The 18,600-nt window shown below is 52.7% G+C and overlaps 3 protein-coding genes and 1 long non-coding RNA gene across 8 annotated transcripts; 3 read left to right on the top strand and 1 right to left on the bottom strand.

Annotated features, from left to right (window-relative positions):
• The first annotated feature begins 102 nt into the window (after nucleotides 1-102).
• Ube2m (ubiquitin conjugating enzyme E2 M) lies at nucleotides 103-2,562 on the top strand. Of its 3 annotated transcripts, none has more exons than XM_048791600.1 (6): nucleotides 103-187; nucleotides 1,144-1,238; nucleotides 1,347-1,385; nucleotides 1,487-1,590; nucleotides 1,891-1,954; nucleotides 2,039-2,562. In XM_048791600.1, exons 4-6 carry the CDS (start codon nucleotides 1,535-1,537, stop codon nucleotides 2,177-2,179), a joined length of 261 nt encoding a protein of 86 aa, XP_048647557.1. In that variant the 5' UTR covers nucleotides 103-187; nucleotides 1,144-1,238; nucleotides 1,347-1,385; nucleotides 1,487-1,534; the 3' UTR covers nucleotides 2,180-2,562. The 3 variants fall into 3 exon arrangements, with proteins under 3 accessions (XP_048647557.1, XP_048647555.1, XP_048647556.1); XM_048791598.1 differs by lacking the exon at nucleotides 103-187 and adding an exon at nucleotides 344-587; XM_048791599.1 differs by lacking the exon at nucleotides 103-187 and adding an exon at nucleotides 764-995.
• Nucleotides 2,563-3,120: 558 nt separating this feature from the next.
• On the top strand, nucleotides 3,121-6,494 carry Chmp2a (charged multivesicular body protein 2A). Of its 3 annotated transcripts, none has more exons than XM_015505547.2 (6): nucleotides 3,121-3,283; nucleotides 3,931-4,122; nucleotides 5,654-5,833; nucleotides 5,915-6,045; nucleotides 6,133-6,194; nucleotides 6,279-6,494. In XM_015505547.2, the coding sequence occupies exons 2-6, from the start codon at nucleotides 3,955-3,957 to the stop codon at nucleotides 6,404-6,406; spliced, it is 669 nt and encodes a 222-aa protein (XP_015361033.1). In that variant the 5' UTR covers nucleotides 3,121-3,283; nucleotides 3,931-3,954; the 3' UTR covers nucleotides 6,407-6,494. The 3 variants fall into 3 exon arrangements, with proteins under 3 accessions (XP_015361033.1, XP_015361034.1, XP_015361035.1); XM_015505548.2 differs by lacking the exon at nucleotides 3,121-3,283 and adding an exon at nucleotides 3,293-3,315; XM_015505549.2 differs by lacking the exon at nucleotides 3,121-3,283 and adding an exon at nucleotides 3,329-3,351.
• Nucleotides 6,495-7,131: 637 nt separating this feature from the next.
• On the bottom strand, nucleotides 7,132-13,325 carry Trim28 (tripartite motif containing 28). Its single transcript, XM_015505503.2, has 17 exons — nucleotides 12,707-13,325; nucleotides 12,306-12,418; nucleotides 11,986-12,118; nucleotides 10,172-10,307; nucleotides 9,975-10,091; nucleotides 9,787-9,901; nucleotides 9,564-9,710; nucleotides 9,356-9,470; nucleotides 9,170-9,276; nucleotides 9,050-9,086; nucleotides 8,912-8,957; nucleotides 8,585-8,837; nucleotides 8,169-8,488; nucleotides 7,962-8,085; nucleotides 7,794-7,880; nucleotides 7,564-7,701; nucleotides 7,132-7,471 (listed from the first exon to the last, which is right to left on the bottom strand). Exons 1-17 carry the CDS (start codon nucleotides 13,041-13,043, stop codon nucleotides 7,295-7,297), a joined length of 2,502 nt encoding a protein of 833 aa, XP_015360989.1. The 5' UTR covers nucleotides 13,044-13,325; the 3' UTR covers nucleotides 7,132-7,294.
• A 177-nt stretch (nucleotides 13,326-13,502) lies between these two features.
• Nucleotides 13,503-15,860, top strand: LOC125612797. Its single transcript, XR_007343269.1, has 2 exons — nucleotides 13,503-13,626; nucleotides 15,598-15,860. It is a non-coding gene; the product is annotated as an uncharacterized LOC125612797 (long non-coding RNA).
• The last annotated feature ends 2,740 nt before the right edge of the window (nucleotides 15,861-18,600 follow it).

Below are 18,600 nucleotides of genomic sequence, written 5' to 3' on the forward strand. Positions count from 1 at the left end.
ATTGGTCGGGGGATGGGGGTTGGGGCCGGGGGGGGGGGGAGGGGGTCGGAGGACAGGGCCCAGGGGAGGGCAATGAGGGAGTCAGGAATGGGGAAATGTGGTCACCGAGGGTCAGGGATGGTGGGCCGCGGATGTGGCGTGTCGGAGGTCAGAACTTGAGGACTGTAATGCCGAAAGCGGGGTTAGGGTAAGGCGGCCACTAGGGAGGGTCACATAAGAGACCCGGTACCGGGGGCTTGGGGTATTCTGAAGGCCTGACGTCTGGTATTAGGGCCCTTGAATCTGAGTATAAGGTGGGGGTGCGGGGGCTCGAGAGTCTGGAGGTCAGACCAGAACTTGGCTTTGGGGTGAAGGTCCAGAGGGATAGCGAGCACCGAGAATTGGGGAAATGAGTAAGAGACAGTTTAGTATATGATGCTGGGATCGCTGGGAATCTGAGTCAGAAAAGGGCCCCAGACTCATGGGTTTGGGGGTTAGACAGCAGTTTGGAGTTTGTGGAGCTGGAAGGGATAGTGGGTGTCAGAGGCTGAAGAGGGGAAATTTAGGCTATCATGCTGGGAATCTCAAGAGTCACAAGGAGTGGGAAGGTGAGCACTTGAAAGTGTGAGGGTCAGACGGGAACCTGGGTTTGAGATGAGGAGGAGGAGTGTTTTGATACAGAGGGGACGATTTAGGGTATGGTGAGTCAAGGTCGTTGAGTTTGGATGGATGAATAAACACTGTGAAGAGTGGAAGTCATGACTGGGGAGCCTGGGGTTAGGATGTTCAGAGGCTGTTAGATGCCAGGACTTTTAGAATGGGGGCCACATGAGAGTGGAGTCACTTGGGGAACTGAGTTTGGGGGTATTTAGGGCTGTGAATTTAGTAGAATTAGTGTTCACCTTGGCCCAGGTGGTGGGACAATTAAAGATGCATGTTTTCCGTGTGCTGTGTATCCAGAAGAGCCCACCTAGAGACTGGAACAGAGAAAGCAGAGAATACAGAATGGGTTAGAGGTGAGGTGTGGAAACATAGCGCAAGACAGAGTCCATAGAGTCTGTGATGAATCCATCAGGACTTTCTGACACCTGTGCAGAGCTCCCTCCTTTCTCTCATGAGCCTCTTCCTCCCTCTCTGGCCTCTTTCTCTGCTGCCCAAATGCAGACATAAACGAGCTGAACCTGCCCAAAACCTGTGACATCAGCTTCTCAGACCCGGACGACCTCCTCAACTTCAAGCTGGTTATCTGTCCTGATGAGGTAAGTGTGGCCCAACTTGTACTGGCCAGACTCCCAAGAACAGAGCAAGAGAAGGGATACTTTGGCTCTGCAGGATGGGGCCCTACCACCTTCTCTCTTCCCTCCCAGGGCTTCTACAAGAGTGGGAAGTTTGTGTTCAGTTTTAAGGTGAGTCCCAAATGGGCAGAGGTAGCTCCATAGACTGAGGAGGCAGCATCTGAGGCCCTGTCAGGCACCTACCCACCTCCTTTTTCTTTTCCTGGAGCCAGGTGGGCCAGGGTTACCCACATGATCCCCCCAAGGTGAAGTGTGAGACAATGGTTTATCACCCCAATATTGACCTCGAGGGCAACGTCTGCCTCAACATCCTCAGGTAAGGGCACTGGCCCTCCACTTCCTTCCCCAGCCCTACCTGCCAGTCCCCCTTATAGCTAACTGCATCACTCTCCGTCCCTTCTCTCCCCCTTATGGCCTGCATCCCTCTGTCCCGTTATCTCCAAGTCATCTTCCTAATGGCCCAACCCGACTTTTTTCCATGGCCTGTCCTGCTCCCTGCCTCCCTAGTTTCTCAAATCCTCACTCCTGCATGCCCTGACCCTGACCTATTCAGTACCACCAGAGCCTGTAGTGGCCTCCCACTCACCAGCCTGACCCTGATGCTCTCTGCCCACAGAGAGGACTGGAAGCCAGTCCTTACGATAAACTCCATAATTTATGGCCTGCAGTATCTCTTCTTGGTGAGTAGGAGTGGGCATTTGGGACTTGGGGAGGTTGGCTTTCTTCCTCTCTGGCCTGTTGACCCCCACTTGTACTGGTCACAGGAGCCCAACCCTGAAGACCCACTGAACAAGGAGGCTGCGGAAGTCCTGCAGAACAACCGGCGGCTGTTTGAACAGAATGTGCAGCGCTCCATGAGAGGTGGCTACATCGGCTCCACCTATTTCGAGCGCTGCCTGAAATAGGGTTGGCATATACCTGCCCCCGCCAGGGCCACCAGCCCAGGCATTCCCTGCAAATATTTATTGGGGAGCCACGGGGTGGGGGGGTGGGGGCAACCGGTGGGGGGAATCCTCTGCCTTGGCCTTGCCTCCCCTCTCTGCTACCTGCCCCTAGTTATTTTTTTTTTAACCATCACGTGATTATGGTCGGCGCTGTCTCCCCCCCTCCCCGACCTGCTCAGCGATGGGAAATGAATTGGCTTGTCTAGCCCCCCGCTGGGTGCTGTCCAGCCCCCCACTCTGGGCTGTGGGGTGGGTGGGCAAGGGGCCTGGGTAACTGGGCCCAGGCAACCCACCTCTCCACCACCGGAGGTCCCACCAGGCTATTAAAGGGGAATGTTACTGCATGGCCTCTGCCTCTTCCTTCTGTGGGATGGGAGGGTCAGGTAAGGTCCTTCAGGGGTCTGAAGGGGGTGAGGGCAGTGGAAAGTGGATGGTCGCAGGTGGGGTGGCATTTGGTCACCCTACAAAGACTGGCTGGTACCTGGGATGGCCTTGGGTTGGGTGGGATGACGCTTGCTCTGGGGTGAGGAGGGCAGGCCTCTAATCTGTGGCTTCCTGGCACCTGTCAGCGCGTAGCATCTCCAGCTTTGCCCCTTTTTGCCATGTGCGGGACACGGAGGGGGCTCCTGTTTGGCGCTGTCCGAGGCCTCAGGCAGAAGTCAGGGTTGCACGGATGAACTGTGCCCTAGGCGGTGGCACGGGGGTCCTCCAGAATGTCTAGACTGAAGGCACCCAGAGATGCACTTCTCGGCTGCGGACGCGACCCGCGCCCTAGCTCGGTTCACTAGGGCGGGACTCCGACCCAGGGAACGCCCTCGGACCTTTGGCAAAGACACGGGAGCTGGTGCGCAGGCGCTTGGGCGCAGGCCTATCTTAGTGCGCGTGCGCGCCAGCTACTTCCCAGCATTCCGGGTGTGGGTGGGGCCTGTGACGTCAAGTCGTTTAATCCGGAAACGGCGGCGGCGGAGACGACAGAACCGAGAGGCCTTCGTTAGTGGGTACGCCAGGGATCTGAGCAAGTGGCGCGTGACCCGGAAGCGGAAGCAACTCCCTGTGCCTGCTCCGGTGAGTGGCTCCTGCTGGGCCTCAGGTCCCGGGTGGGTGGCGGTGTACGAAGGTTTCTCTAGGCTTAGGTATCCAGGGTCAGGCTCCTCCCTGGGACCCAGTCCTCATCATCTGGGCCCCCCCCACACACACCGCCTTGCCCTCGTTGCGACGGGGCCCCCGACGTTCCAGACCCAGTCCTCGGTGTACAGGGTGCCAGTGCCTCCGACTGCCCTCCGGAGTTTCCTCAGCAGTCGGGGACCCCAATCCTGGTGCCATTGTCCACCCTCAGAGCCCCCAGATCCACCTTGTTCGGGGCTTTCACCCATCCTGCCCTCTTTTTGTGCTCAGGGTCTGTCTTATTCCGGCATACCCATTCACCCATTTCCAGCCTCAGTCCGTGGAAAACCCCAGGGCCACACCCCTGGGTCTGAAAGGGGAGCCCAAACTTCCACACCCTGAAATTGCTGGGAAAGGTGAAGGGGCTTGGGCTGGCATAATGGATAATTTCTTTTCTGACTGTCCCTGAGGGGCATTCTAAAGCTCGTATCTCTGAGGCTTTGTTCACACCTCCTGTCCTCACTCCAGTCTCCCTATGTGAGCCTGTTCTGCCTCTTGCCCTCCTTCTGGGCACAACACCCTATAGCTGCCCCTCACATCTGTCCCAGGCCTGCCAGCGGGCTCCAGCCACCATGGACCTGTTGTTTGGGCGCCGGAAGACACCAGAGGAGCTACTGCGGCAGAACCAGCGGGCCCTGAACCGCGCCATGCGGGAGCTGGACCGGGAGAGGCAGAAACTAGAGACCCAGGAGAAGAAAATCATTGCGGATATCAAAAAGATGGCCAAGCAGGGCCAGATGGTAAGTGCCAATGATCAGGGGCAAAGTGCCAGCTCTCAACCAGATACTGTTGTGATGACAGTGGACGAGACAGGACACCAGAAAACAAGTCCTTTGAGGAATGCTGAGTAAAGGATGAAGAGGGCTCCCTTAGTTTGGGGATCTGGAAGTCTTATCTATGGAAGTGCTGTCAGCCAAAGTGTGAACAATCTTCAGATCTGGCAAGGGAGTGCATCCAGCAGACATTGGAGAGCCTTAGCAAACTGGGGGCCAGACTGCTCAGAATTAGCTCTATGAAGGGTTGGAGCACAAGAGTAATATTTGGCCAAAAGAAAGGAAGTCAACTAGTAGGGAGAGCACTAAGAAGGGAGCAGAGCCTTTAAGGGGTGACTTTCTGAGCAGCTGTAAAGCGCCAGGAAGATGTTTAGTCTTAGTTTTGTAGTACTTGGGAATCAAACTTAGAGGTGTTTTGAGACCGGTTCTTGCTAACTTGCTGAGGCTAGCCTCAAAACTTGGGATCCTTCAGCCTTGACCTTCCAAGTCAGTGGGATTACAGATGTGCACCACTGTGTTTGGCTTGGTATATTTCAGGACACAGCCTTCGCTGTAGGCTTTAAGTGAAAGAGGCAAAAGAGTTTTTGATGTTTTGTTGTGCACTGGGAATTAAACCCAGGGTCACTTTGATCACTGAGCTACTACATCAGGGTCTTGTTGAATTGCTGCAGTTGGCCTCAAACTTGCAATCCTACTGCCTCAGCCTCCTTAGTGCTGGGATTACAGTTGTGCACCACTACAATTGGCTATGCAGGTTATTTTTGCCCCTCACAGAGGCAAGCACTCTGTGAGGGCTCCATCCCCCGCAATGAGGCAGATTCTTTGTGTAGAGTGAATTAAAGGAAGTCTGGGCCTGCCTTCCAACATTTAGGGATCAGGAAGACCTTACATGATAAAAGGGTAAGCTGGGCATGGTAGTGCATGCCTATAATCCCCAGCAGCTCAAGAGGCTGAGGCAAGTGGATCATGAGTTCAAAGCCAGCCTCAGCAAAAGTGAGCACTACGCAATTCAGACCCTATCTCTAAATAAAATGCAAAAAAGGACTAGAGATGTGGCTCAATACCCGAGTGCCCCCCTCCTAGTTCAATCCCCGATATCAAACCCCTGCTTTAAGAAAAAAAAAAAAAAAAGCTTCCAAAAAAAAAATTTAAAGAGGGCTAGGGATGTACCTCAGTGATAAAGGCCCCCAGGTTTAAATCCCTGGTTAAAAAAGTGACCCTTCGGGGCCGGGGAAGTGGTTCAAGCGGTAGCGCACTCGCCTGCCATGCATGCAGCCCAGGTTCCATCCTCAGCACCACATACAAAGATGTTGTCCGCCGAAAACTAAAAAATATTAAAAATTCTCTAAAAAAAAAAAAAGAAAAAGAAAATCTCACATGATAAATTAAAATCTTTAAAAAAAAATGACCCTTCTATTAGCCAGATAAAGATCTTTGGAGACCCCAATATTAAAACATAATTTCATGACCTCATCTTTGATACTTCCCTATTCCGCAGGATGCTGTGCGCATCATGGCAAAAGACTTGGTGCGTACCAGGCGCTATGTACGCAAGTTTGTGTTGATGCGCGCCAATATCCAGGCTGTGTCCCTCAAGATACAGACACTGAAGTCCAACAACTCAATGGCACAAGCCATGAAGGGTGTTACCAAGGCCATGGGCACCATGAACAGACAGGTATTTCTTTCCCAATTTCTCTTTCCACCCCACCCTACCCCCACTGACCCTACTGACCCAAGTCACCCTACCTACTTCCAGCTGAAATTGCCCCAAATCCAGAAGATCATGATGGAATTTGAGCGGCAGGCAGAGATCATGGACATGAAGGAGGAGATGATGAATGATGCCATTGATGATGCCATGGGGGACGAGGAGGATGAAGAGGAGAGGTGTGGGGAACTGGGTGGTTAAGGTGGGGATGTTTTCCTGATCCTCAACCTGTGCATAGTTCTCAACAAGTTCCTCCTCTTCCCTAGTGATGCTGTTGTGTCCCAGGTCCTGGATGAGCTGGGACTAAGCCTGACGGATGAACTGTCAAGTGAGTGCTGCAAACTCTCAAGATTTCCCACCCACAGCCCTTGGCCATTCTCCCTACTCTAATCCTAACTTTTCCCCTTTTCAGATCTCCCCTCGACTGGAGGCTCACTAAGCGTGGCTGCTGGTGGGAAGAAGGCAGAGGCCACAGCTTCAGCCCTGGCTGATGCAGACGCAGATCTGGAAGAGAGACTCAAGAACCTAAGAAGAGACTGATGACCCCACTGCCAAGGGGGATGTCCGGAACAGACACCCAGGGTCTTTACCATGCCCTCTGTAATAAAATTGGACACTTAATCCCAAACCTGTGTGAGTAGCCTCACATGGGGTTAGGCCTTATGTCCTTGGGACCCAAATTCCATACTGGTTGGGGTTTGGCACTAGGTTGGACAAGCAGCTGACCTGGCATACTCAGAGATTTGGGGGCCCTGCTATCTCTGACCCAATGGCAAACTCCCTAAACAGTTTAACACCCAACAAGGTTTGACCTGGAAGTGGCTTGATGAGAACTTAAAGACAGTCCTAGCCAACTACACAGTGGGCTCCACTGGAATGCACCCAAAGAGTAGCTTGAGAGTCATAGGACAGACTAACTAGTGTCAAGAGGCTAAAAGAAAAAACTGGGACAGACTGGAAATCTCAACACACCAGGTTGGCTATGGAACCCCAATTTGACAATGGCTATAAGCTCAAAAGTACTCATTAGTAAGCTGCCCCGGGGCCTGCAGCCCTTATCAGACACTAGTGTATATCCACCACCCTGTACATATGACCTCTTCCTCCAATGCCAAGAAAAGCCTGAGGGATGTTCTTCGCCACACCCAATTCAGGCCCTCTGAAAAAAAGGGCTCTGGGAGCCAAGTGCTTGATGGAAGTAAGGAGTATACGCAGGCAGAAACGAAGCCCCAGGACTATAGCCCCCAACCAGCCAAGGCCTGAGGAACTGGTGAAGTTTTTATTAAATCCATAGAAGTAAAAACCATTTTTGTGAGGGACTGGGGATGGGGCCACCAAGGAGTAGGAGTTAGGCCACCAGGGTTGGGATAGGGATGGGGTAACAGGACAGATCAGAGCTGGGCTGGCCAGGCCATAAGGGCCCCAGCTTCAGGGGCCATCACCAGAGCCTCCAGACAGCTCCTGGGAACTTAGGCCAGCACTGGGCAGGCTCAGCGGCGGGGGCTCCACCAGCACAGCAGAAAACTTGGTGTCACCGAAGGCCTCATTCATGCGCGTCTCGAAGAAGCGCTGCAGGCCGATGATGGACTGCACATCCGCCTTGTCCTGGGACAGGCAAGGATGCACAATGGGTGGGTAGTCCCTGGCTTCCTCCTCCCACTTCCCCCACACCCATGCCCTCATTCTACCAGGCTCACCTCTGTCAACTTGTTGAACTGCTTGAACATGCGGCCCACATCCTGGGCAAACTCTTGGGGGGAGCTGTAAGGGGGTGACAATTTCTCCTGGAGGCGAGCACGAATCAAGGTCAGGTCCAGGGTGCCACCAGGTTGCTCCTACAGGCAAGAAACAACATACACTTCTGACCTTTGACAGTGGAAATCCAGCATACTCCACCTCTACTCTTAGACCCTAGGAATCAACATACCAGAGAGAAAGTAGAATCGGTAGCCAGCTGGTGCAGGGGGCGGCAGGGTTCATGGCAGAATAGTGCCAGGAGAACACGCTCACATTTCTACAATAGATGTCAGAGCTATAATATAGAACATAGATCAAACCCACTATGCCAACCATATCTCAGCAGCTCAGCCCTTACCCTCTGGTTGGCTGGTGAGAGCTTAGCAACCACGCCAGTGTTGTCGGCACCATCCAGGCTAAGGCTGCCATCCTCCTCCTTCAGGTCAGGGAGCACATGGCAGAGGGAGCAACTCCACTCCTCCCTGGGGTGAAAAAAAGGAGGGAATGCACAGGAACCTGCCCAGTTATCATGCCTTACCCAGACCCCACCCAGCCTCATACACACCCTGGCACATCCTGCAAGGCAGGCAGGTGGCAGTCCAGATGGAAGCAAAACTCGCACTGGTTGCACATGACCAAGTCACCTGGCTTCTGGCATACACGGCAAATGGTGGCACTGTCATCCAGGGTACCTGGGCCACCAGCTGGGGCTGAAGTACCCTCTGGAGCCACCACCTCTAGGCCTGAGCTGGTGCTGCCACTAGGTGAGGCCAAGCGGGGACCTTCAGTGCCAGAGCCCTCAGCCAGAGCCATCAGCACAGGCTTGGTCTCAGGGCCCTCAGTGGCAGCAGGAGGGGCTCCAATAGCAGCCTCCGTCTCTTCCTCCTACAAGGCAGTGAAAGGTGTTCAAGAGAGAAGAGAAGCCAGCCAGACCCCGGTGACCAAATGCCACCTTCCAATGGTCCCTTGGGACAAGCTCACCTTAACAATAGCCATGCCAGGCAGGGGCGGTGCACCAGGGGCTCCTGGAGGCATGCTCCCTGGCTGACCAGCAGCCGCTGCAGCAGCACCACGTTCAATAACTATGAGGTTATAGTCCTCAGTGGTGCTGCCCGGAAAGACCTTGAAGACGGGTGGCTGGCTATCAGCTGTAAGGTCCAGGTCCAGGCGTTCGAGGCTCACCCGTGGCACCTTCCGCATGAGGCCGCTCACCTCACCCTCACCTGAGCGGGCTCTATAAGTAGACCTTGGCTTAAGCATCCACTTGTCCCTATCCCTCACCCCACCCCACTAAGGACGGCCACTCACCGCTTCATGCCTGATACATGTGGTTCTGCACTTGAATAGGGATCATCTATTGAGAACACAAATATGAAGATGACAAAGTGGGGTAGGCACAGGGCATTATCATGTTCTCTCACCCTGCCCCCAGAAAGACGCACTCACCTGACCCAAAGCCATAACCTTCCTGTACCTCCATTGGCTGCAAACAGAGCAGAACAAGAGAACCTCAGTCTCAATTCGACCCTATGCCCTGCCTCTCCCTGGGTCCTCTCCCCTGCTCACCTGGCCGCTACCAGAGCCTTGCTTGCTCAGAGGCCCTGGAGCTCTTGGAGGAGCCATGGGCGCAGGGCCCGTGGAATTGCTACCAGGACGCTCAGCCACAATCTTGCCTGAAGAAAAGAAAAAGCTAAGTAGGTACAGTCTCTAGGGTGGCACCAAAGTAGAACAAGGGCAAAAACTGGAACCCACCAAATGCCTCGGCACTCTTGGTCCAGGCGTTGAGGTCCCACTGAAACTTCATCTCACCGTGTGGCTCCACGGGATCCACAATCATCTTGAGGGCTCGGTGCAACTGAAAATAGATCTGGTGGGACAAGTAAGTGGGACATTAACACTGGACAACAAATAGAACCCCAGAGTGCAGAGGTCCACCCAACCGTAGCCCACCACCACACACCAGCTTCTTAGAAAGCAGCAGAGCTGTGTTGTTGTCACTTTCCAAAGCCCAAGAGGCAAAGCGCAGGATATGCTCCTGATGCTTCTGGATCTTGGTCATGGTCCAGTGCTGCCTCTCCAGACGCTCCTGCTGCCCTTCAGTCACTTTCTGTGGGTAAAAGGGAACAAGGTCAGCAAGGAAAGCAGTGGGTACCCAGGTACTCCTCCACCTGCACAAGGTTTACCTGGGCATCATTGACCAGCACTCGGCCACGCTTGTTAAGCTCCTTCATGATCTGCAGGATGGCCATCTTGACATCCACCTGCACACGCTTCTGCACATCAGATACCTGGCGGATCCTAGAGGACAAGGTAGGTCAAGCTGGGAAGTGTCTTACCCAGGGTTCCCCACACCTCTCACATCCACACTTACGAGCTGCGAACCTCCTTGGTGCTCTTCTGCAATGTGGCATGTTTGTCCCCAAGGCGCTTCACCAATGAGGCCAGGAGCTTGCGCTGGTTCCTCACTGCATCCTCCAGAAACTGGTACCTGAGAGCAAAAAAGGTTTACCTGAATGCTGAGCCCAAGAAGAAGTGGCATCCACCCACCCGCTGTGCTCTGGGACTCACTGGTGATCCTTGTGGGCGTTGAGCTGGCAGTCCCGGCAGGTGAGGGTATCACAGCTCTCACAGAACAGCACAAGGGGTTCATGCTTATGCACATTGCAATACACAGTACGTTCACCATCCCGAGACTTGGCCGGCCCTGAGAAGTTAAGAACCATGAGGCTGGACCCTACTCTTGGCCAATTCTAACTGGGCCAGTAGACAGGGCTTGGGATATTTCCTGTCTATTCTATTGAGAAAGCCTAGATGGCACATGGCAGTGGCTGCTCCTTGCACCCCAAACAATCTCCCCCAGCTTGCTCAAGAAAAAACTCCATTTCTATTAGCTTCCATGAGTGACAATAAAAGATTAATGATGACAGCCTGTCAGGGCTGGGGTTGTGGCTCAGTGGTAGAGTGCTTGCCTGGTATGTGAGTCACTGGGTTCAATTCTCAGCACATTAAAATAAATATAAAATATATATGTATTAAAAATAAAGGCTGAGATTGTGACTCAGAGGTAGAGCTCATGCCTGGCATGCATGGGGCACTAGATTCGATCCTCAGCACCACGTAAATAAAGGTATAGTGTCCATCTACAACTCAAAATTAAATATTTATTTTTTTAAGTATTTATTTGCAAACAAATAAGTGGCTGGGGCTGGGGCTCAGGGGTAGCGCACTTGCCTGGCATGTGTGGGGCACTGGGTTCATTCTCAGTACCACAAATTAACAAGTAGAAAAAAAAAAAAAAGACAGCTTATCAACAGAGAATTCACTACTCTCTCTACTTGAAACTTATCCAGGTGATTGTTCAGTGTTCTGCCCACCTACAAACCATCTTCCAGTTGGCTACCTTTCTCCTCTTCATTGTTGTCTTCCCTCTTCCCTAACAAAAAGAATTCCTTACAAATGAAAGACCCTTAGGATACCCAGCTGAGACTTCTCAAAGTAGGAGATAAAATGTTACAATGGGACTCTCAGAATGTTACAGGTTCACTCTCTGGGGCAGTGTCCTGGTGTTAAGAGTAATACCACTAAAAACCAACAAGCCAATAACTCCCACACCAGTCTCCCCATTAGAAAATCAGGCACATCAGTCTCTTTCCTGCTCAACACTAATCAAGCCCTAACTATACTGATCAGGCCTGAATTATGTAGCACTTAACAGAGATCAATCAGACCTAGGCTTCTATGCAGCCCACCTCCTTCAACACTGGCCAAGAACCTGAAAGCTGGGACCTCTGCAGATCCCTGCCCATTCCTCCCAGTTCAGCTTCTCAGGACCCACAGCTCTCAAACTCCACTATCACACAAACCGCTTTCCAACCCAAACCCACATACTCAGAAAAACCTACAAACACATAACTAAGCTTTAGGTAGGATACGTCAGCCTCAACAGCTGACATATTCTAGTACTCACCATCAATGATGGTCCAGAAACCCCACTTTCCCCAGTGCAAGTCTAAAGCCAAGTGCCAGGGATCCCAAAACCCAGTAAGCACCTCATATCTTGTTTTTTATGTAACCGCATATGTTCAGCCCTTCACCAACCTGGGCCCTCTCTGACAGGGTGCTTCCAAGAAGACCTTCTTGAATCCTCAGTACCCCTGTAGCTGAGGGACCCTATGCCTCCCCTACCCCATGGCCTTTTTTTTTACCTTCCACCTAGGCCCGCAGAGAGATTGCAAACCAGAGCCTAGGCAGAACTATTTTTGAGTTCTGCCCTCAGGCTTTTTGGAAGGTACCACCCTAGAACCCACCTCCAGATGAAAACCAGCACTATAAGCAACTAAAGACATACACAGGGCAGCTCCAGCTACAACCCCACCACATACCAGTAGAGCGCACAGTGTGGTCCTTAGTGTACTTCACCCGCTGGTGAGCCTCCACACATGTCTCACATAGTGGCTCAGAGCACTCCACACAATAGCTGGTGGCTGGAGCATTATCCTCACAGCTAGTGCAGCACTGTCAGGGAAAAGACAGGATCACAAAAAGCAGAACAACCTGACAGATCCGGGTTTACCTCCCAGGAAATACATCGCGAGAATATGGTGGGTCTGGTTCCTCAAGCTAGGCAACCCACCAGGGCTGTGATATTACCTAGAAAGTAACAACTGGAGCTGGTACTAGGTTCCTCTAAAGCAGAACGCACCTGGTTCGCATCTTGGGCATCGGAGGAAGCCTTGCTGCCACTATCCCGCATGAAGTAATTCTCCACGATGTCTTTGGAGAAGCATTGTTGCTTGCACACCGGACAGTCCACCACTGTGAAAGGCAGAGGAGCAGGGATTTGAGAACGACGCTCCCTTGCACCTAGGCTGAACCCCCATTCTCCAGCGGAAGCGACCCTCCACTCCCCGAGCCAGATTTCCTCCAACTTCAGTCAGACGCCCATCTCAGGCCCCACTGTTACCACCAAGGCCCACCACCCGCTCAGGCCAAACCCGGTCGCGGCCCCTGTACGCTCGCACAGGCGCAGTCCGGGGTCTCGGCGGCGCGTCCGGATCAGGGGTTGCGGGGAGGGGGAGGGGCGCCCCGCCACCCGGTACTCACCGGCGCCGTCGCCCGCTGCGCCGCCATCCCCCGAGCTATTGGGAGCGGCAGGCGCTGCGGGCCCGAGGCAGGCACTACAGGCCGAGTGCAGGCAGGGGAGCAGTCGCGGCTCCCTCTCCGGCCGCAGGCGCTCCCGGCACACGCCGCAGTGCTCCAGCAGCTCCAGAGCTTCGCCACCGCCCCCCGCAGGCGAGGACGCAGAGGCCGAGGCCGAGGCCGCGGCCGAAGAGGCGGAGGAGCGCTTCTCGCCGCCCGCCGAGCCTTCGCCGGGGCCAGGACTGCCCGAGGCAGCCGAGGCCGCGGCCGCTGAGGCCGCCGCCGCCGCCGAGGCCGCCATTCACACGCCGCCGGGGGCGCCCAGGGGGGAGGAGGGGCGCGGGGCCCGCCGCGCAGGCGCAGACCCACTCGCCGCCAACGGCTGGGCCGCCGCCGACGCCGCGAGGCCGAGCGCCGCCACGCGTCTCTTGGGGTTGCCGCTGGCCGCGTGCGGGGCGCTGCTGAGGCAGGGCTGGCTGCTGCTTGATCACCTCGCAACGGCGCCACCCAAGCCTCCTCCTCAGCTACCGCCGAGACACGCGCCACAAGCTCCGCGTACAGCCGCCTGACCGCGCGCCCGCTCGCAGAAAGAGCCGCGGTTTGGGGGCGGGACAGAAATAACTGGCGCCGACGCCGACGCGCACGCGCGGTGAGCGCCGAACGCCCGGGGGCGGGGCTCAAGCCGGGCGCCGGGGGCAAGCCCGCGAGTACGCACGCGCCCGCGCGGGGTCGGCCCACCACGGCCAACCCCACTTCGGCACGACCTGGAAGGGGGCGTGGTTTCTTTGACGTCACCGCCGCAACTGAAATCGCGAGCAGGGCGTCTGCACTGTTCACGGAGCGTGATTTCTGCCTAGCTCCACGTCCCCACCGAACGCGCCGTGGTAGGCTGCGTTCTCGAGCTTGGGCATTGCATACCTCCACTCAGTCCCCGCCCTTCGGTTGGGGGTGAGACGTCTGCCGCTACGTCCCCATGGCTTCTGGAGAGGGGGCGGGCCCAACGTGCAGTGGGTGTGGCGCAGGTGGAGGGGCGTTTGGCTGGGTTCTGCCTCGAGGTGGAGGCAATTGTAACCTCGGTATTGTTGAGTTTGGGAAACATGGAAATCCACTAAGTGAGAAGCAGGCCAGTTCGTAAAGTTCTGCCCAAACCCCAAAGACTCCTTGTGTTTTAGCCTGCCCTATGTCTTTTTTTCCCATGTGGGAGGGCCGGGTGCGGTGGTTCCTGCCTGTAATCCCAGCGGCTCTGGAGGCTGAGGCCGGAGGATCCTGAGTTAAAAGCCAGCCTCAGCAATTTAGGGAGGCCCTAAGCAACTCATTGAGACCCTATTTCTAAATAAAATGCAAAAAGGGCTGGGGATGTGACTCAGGGGTTAAGCGCCCCTGGGTACATTCCCCAGTACCAAAAAAATAATGTAGAGAAGCAGGTTCTCTGTCGAGATTATTTTCTTGAGAGAAAAAAGGGTCTGGAGGAGAGCAGTCCCACAGAGGGGAGCAGGATCTGGCGGGGAAGATTCCGGGTCAAGGCGCGAGCTTGCGACTGAAGCTATCTGGGGAGCAGCGGGACCCGAGGAAAGGGGACCCTGCAGGAACTCGGCAGGAAGAAACGCCATGGTCTGCGGCTTTCTGCAGAGCGCTGGAGACAAGGTCTCCGGGGCTGGCCGCCAGGCCAACGTGGCCTTTATCGCGGCGAAGCTGGGGACCGCGGGCTTGTCCCCGCCCCTGCCTTTGTTCTGGCTCTGCTGGGCCGCTCAGTGCCCTCCCCAGTGCTGCCCCGCCGCCACGACCCGGCCTGGACCCTGGCTGGCGACTTGGACAGTCGCAGAGCGGCGCACGAGCGTCCTCCAGCCACTTGGGCGGCTGAGTCAGGAGCATCCAAAGTTCCAGGCCAGCCTGAGCAACCCAGAGAGATCCTGTAGCCAAAAAAAAAGGGAAGATGACAGTGGCTAGCCCTGGAGCTGCCCCCAAACATCTGCACAGGAAGAACAGTTCAGGCAAAAACAAATGCAAAGATTCGGAGGCCGACTAGGATAAGCAACTGGTAAAGTGAAAAACAGTGAAGTGAGGGGTCTGTAGGAATTGCCCAGAGAGGTGACTGTACATCCAGCAGGTCCTAGAGAGAGGTTGGATCCCCTGGCACCCTATGTTGGCTGTCCCTTTACAGGCCTTCCTCTGAACCCTGGCAGAGCCCCCCATTCCCATCTCCTAGGTCCCCAGTGTGAACCTTCATCCCCAGTGTGAGGCACCCACACAAGCTGGTGACATGCAGTATCAATAGCAGGCCTTGGAACATCCCCTCACCACCAGGCACCAAGCTGCTATCTCTGTATTATCCAGATGAGGAAAATGAAGCTTTGGAAAGTGCTAGGACAGCACTGGAGGAAGGGAGAGCAGGCAGTCCCAGGAATAGACCAGGGATTGGCCAAACAGGGCCAGGGCAAGACCTTTACTCAAGTCTTCTCTGAGAAAAGCTGGACAGCCAGAGGTCCAGAGGTATATGACAGGTCAGGAGTTTGCCTTGGCTCTTTCCCCAGGGAACCAAGCCCTTGCCCTCTGTACTCCTTGCTCACCCTCTAAAAAGACTCACTCCTTGGTCCACCAGGAATAATCTGGCCTTGCAGACAGGGCTTCGAGGGGGGAAAACAATGTGCAGGGGCTGCTCAGACTGCATCCAAACCAGCTGATGACTGCCCACCACCCCAGTTGGAGACCTGGCCACAGATAGCCACCTCACCTCTCTTCCTTCCCTAAACTCCACACCTGTGTCTGGTTCTCCCTTCTACCCTTAGGCATCACCCCAAACCCATGCTAAGGAGGTCTTGTGGCTGCATCACTGAATGTGTCTCTGTTTTTTACAGGAACACTCATCATTGGATTTCAGGCCTATCTGGATAAACCAAAATGATCTAATCTTGGTATGTTGAATTTTATCTGCAGAGACCCTTTCTAAAGTTTATATTACAGGTGTATCTTCTTGCGGGGTACATATTCAACTCACTATGCCCCTATCTTGTGCTTATTTGTGTCCCCAAAAAGATATTTTGAAGTACCTGTGAATATGAAGTTATTTAGAAATAGGGCCTTAGCAGATTTAATAAAGTAACGATGAGGTCATACTGAAGTAGGCTAATTTTTTTTTTTTTTTTTTGTACCTGGAATTGAACCCAGGGGCACTTAAGCACTGAACCACATCCCCAGCCCAGCCCCAGCCCTTTTTATATTTTATTTAGAGATAGGGTCTCACTGTGTTGCAGAGGCTGGCTTTGAATTTGTGATCCTCCTACCTCAGCCTCCCAAGTCTCTTGGGTTACCAGCATGTGCCACTGAATCCAATTGGAATAGAGTAAATCTTAATCTAATATGACTGGTGCCTTTAGAAGAAGATCTGTGTACACAGGGAAAACACTTGTAAAAAGATAGAAGCAGAATCCTGGGCATGTAATCCTAGCTACTTGGGAGAATGAGACAGGAGGGTGGCAAGTTCATGGCTAGCCTCAGCAATTTAGTGAAAGCCTGGGTCAAAATAAAAAGGACTGGGGATGTAGCTCAATCAAACCCCCATGGGTTCAATCCTCAGTACAAAGACAGCAATAACAGTAAAGGGCTGGGGATGTGGCTCAGTGGTAGAGCACCCCTGGGTTCACTCTCCAGTATCCAGTACTGAAAAGGGGAATAGACAGAGATTGGAATTATGTGTCTGGAGGCAAAGAAATGTTGGCCAAGAGTATTCAGAAACCATCAGACAGGCATGGGACACAGTCTCCCCCCATAAATTCCCAAAGAAACCAACACTACCAAAAACTATCATTCAGATTTCTGGCCTGTGGAACTCTGAGAGAATAAATTTTTGTTGTTTTTAAAAACGCAGTTTGTCGGGCTGGGGATGTGGCTTAAGCGGTAGCGCACTCGCCTGGCATGCGTGCGGCCCGGGTTCGATCCTCAGCACCACATACAAACAAAGATGTTGTGACCGCCGATAACTAAAAAATAAATATTAAAAAAATTCTCTCTCTCTCTCTCTCTCTTCCTCCCCCTCCCCCTCTCTCACTCTCTCTTAAAAAAAAAATCAAGTATATTTAAAAAAAATAAAAAAATAAAAACGCAGTTTGTAGTATTTTGTTTGGGAACCCTAGGAAACTCACAGCCTCTCCTCTCAGTCACTGACACTCACTATTCAACTTTCTCTCTCTATGGATTTACCTATTCTAGAGATTCCCCTATGAATATTTTTTTCTTTTCATTTTTAAAAAATTCATTGCTGTTATTGCTGTTCCCCCACCTCTTTTTTTTTTTTCCATTTTTGTTTTGTTTTTGGTGTTGGTGTTGTTTTCATACTGGGGATTGAACCTCTGAGCTATACTCAGCCACTGAATCACATCCCCAGCCTTATTTTGTATTTTATTTAGAGACAGGATCTCACTGAATCACTTAGTGCCTCACTTTTGCTGAGGCTAACTTTGAACTCATGATCCTCCTGCCTCAGCCTCCTGAGCTGCAGGGATTACAGGCATGCACCACCATGCCCAGCCTGTACTTTTTTTAAAAAAATATATTTTTTTAGTTGTCAGTGGACCTTTATTTTTCTTTAATATTTTTAGTTGTTTAGGGCACTCACCACTGAGCCACCAGCCCCAGTCCCCCACCTATACTTTATATGCCATTTTCTTTCCTTAATTGCCCATACTGTCCCTACTGCCTCCTTTTCCTCATCCTTTCAATCCTCTAGCAGGATTGATGCATGGAAACCTCTGAATGGCCATAGCTTAGACTACCCCCTGCTACCTAACAGGGAGGTCCATCACAGGCCTTCCTGGTGGACTCATTGCCCAGTGAAGACTCCAGGCAGCCGCTCTCCACCTGTGCTCCCTGTGATACTGTGACGTACAGCCTCACACAGACAGGATACCCTTGCTGGCATCTCTCTGGGCTTATACCTAGAAAGGAAATTGTATATGTCAATTTGACTAGGCCAAGGTGGTCCCCAAGTATTTAGTCAAATACTATTCTAGATGTTTTTGGTTTGGGGTGTTTTTGTTTGGTATTTTTTGTTTGTGCTATTTTGGTTTTGTTTGTGGTGCTGGGGATTGAACCCAGAGCTATAGAGTACTTTTATTTTTTGAGACAGCTTCTTGTTGCCAAATGCTCCATCCTTGTTCCTGATGCCAATCCAATAACAAGGACATGGTTTTGAGTAAAAGGAAAATGGTTTATTGCTTTGCTAGCAAAGGAGAAACGTGTGTGTGTGTGTGTTAAAGAGGTGACTCAGAGTTCTCAGTCTAGAGTTGTTAATTCACTTGTTAATTTGGGAGGTATTCATTTCTGTGATCTTCCTGTACCATCCCCAAAGTCTGTATTACTTTGTTCCTGTGGTGGGTGTGTGTGCTCAAGGACAGATAATTCTGCCTAGGTTGGGAAAGAAAGGTAATTTTCCCGGAGGTTAGGGAGTGGGGAGTAATTAGGGAGGAGCAGGGACAGAGGAAAAGAAAGAAACGTGTCCACTTTAAAATCTACATCTAGTCTGAAGCTAGAGGATCACAAGTTCAAAGTCAGTCTCAGCAGTTCAGCCAGTCCCTAAGTAATTTAGTGAGATCTGTCTCAAAATAAGAAATAAGAAGAGCTGGAGATATGGTTCAGGGGTTAAGCCCGCCCTAGGTTCAATTCCTGGTACCAAAATAAATAGATAAAATATACACTGGTAGCACATGGTGGAGCATACCACGTAATCCCAGCAACTCGGGTTGGGGCAGGAGGATCACAAATTTAAGGCCAGCCTCAACAATTTAGTGAGGTCATAAGCAACTTAGCAAGACCCTGTCTCAAAATAAAAATTAAAAAGAGCTGGAAATGTGGCTCAGTGGTTA

This window comes from Marmota marmota, unplaced genomic scaffold (genome assembly GCF_001458135.2).
Source record: "Marmota marmota marmota unplaced genomic scaffold, marMar, whole genome shotgun sequence".
Classification (NCBI taxonomy): domain Eukaryota; kingdom Metazoa; phylum Chordata; class Mammalia; order Rodentia; family Sciuridae; genus Marmota; species Marmota marmota.

Excerpts from the sequence above, each read along its gene's own strand:
- Ube2m (XM_048791598.1), top strand. The coding sequence starts at position 461 with ATGGGTTTGGGGGTTAGACAGCAGTTTGGAGTTTGTGGAGCTGGAAGG. Across the intron at positions 1,239-1,346 it reads TGGTTATCTGTCCTGATGAG|GGCTTCTACAAGAGTGGGAA; the intron begins GTAAGTGTGGCC and ends CTTCCCTCCCAG. Across the intron at positions 1,591-1,890 it reads GTCTGCCTCAACATCCTCAG|AGAGGACTGGAAGCCAGTCC; the intron begins GTAAGGGCACTG and ends CTCTGCCCACAG.
- Chmp2a (XM_015505547.2), top strand. The coding sequence starts at position 3,955 with ATGGACCTGTTGTTTGGGCGCCGGAAGACACCAGAGGAGCTACTGCGG. Across the intron at positions 4,123-5,653 it reads TGGCCAAGCAGGGCCAGATG|GATGCTGTGCGCATCATGGC; the intron begins GTAAGTGCCAAT and ends CCTATTCCGCAG. Across the intron at positions 6,195-6,278 it reads CCTGACGGATGAACTGTCAA|ATCTCCCCTCGACTGGAGGC; the intron begins GTGAGTGCTGCA and ends TCCCCTTTTCAG.
- Trim28 (XM_015505503.2), bottom strand. The coding sequence starts at position 13,043 with ATGGCGGCCTCGGCGGCGGCGGCGGCCTCAGCGGCCGCGGCCTCGGCT. Across the intron at positions 9,087-9,169 it reads AAGGCTCTGGTAGCGGCCAG|CCAATGGAGGTACAGGAAGG; the intron begins GTGAGCAGGGGA and ends CTCTGTTTGCAG. Across the intron at positions 7,881-7,961 it reads TCTCACCAGCCAACCAGAGG|AAATGTGAGCGTGTTCTCCT; the intron begins GTAAGGGCTGAG and ends CATCTATTGTAG.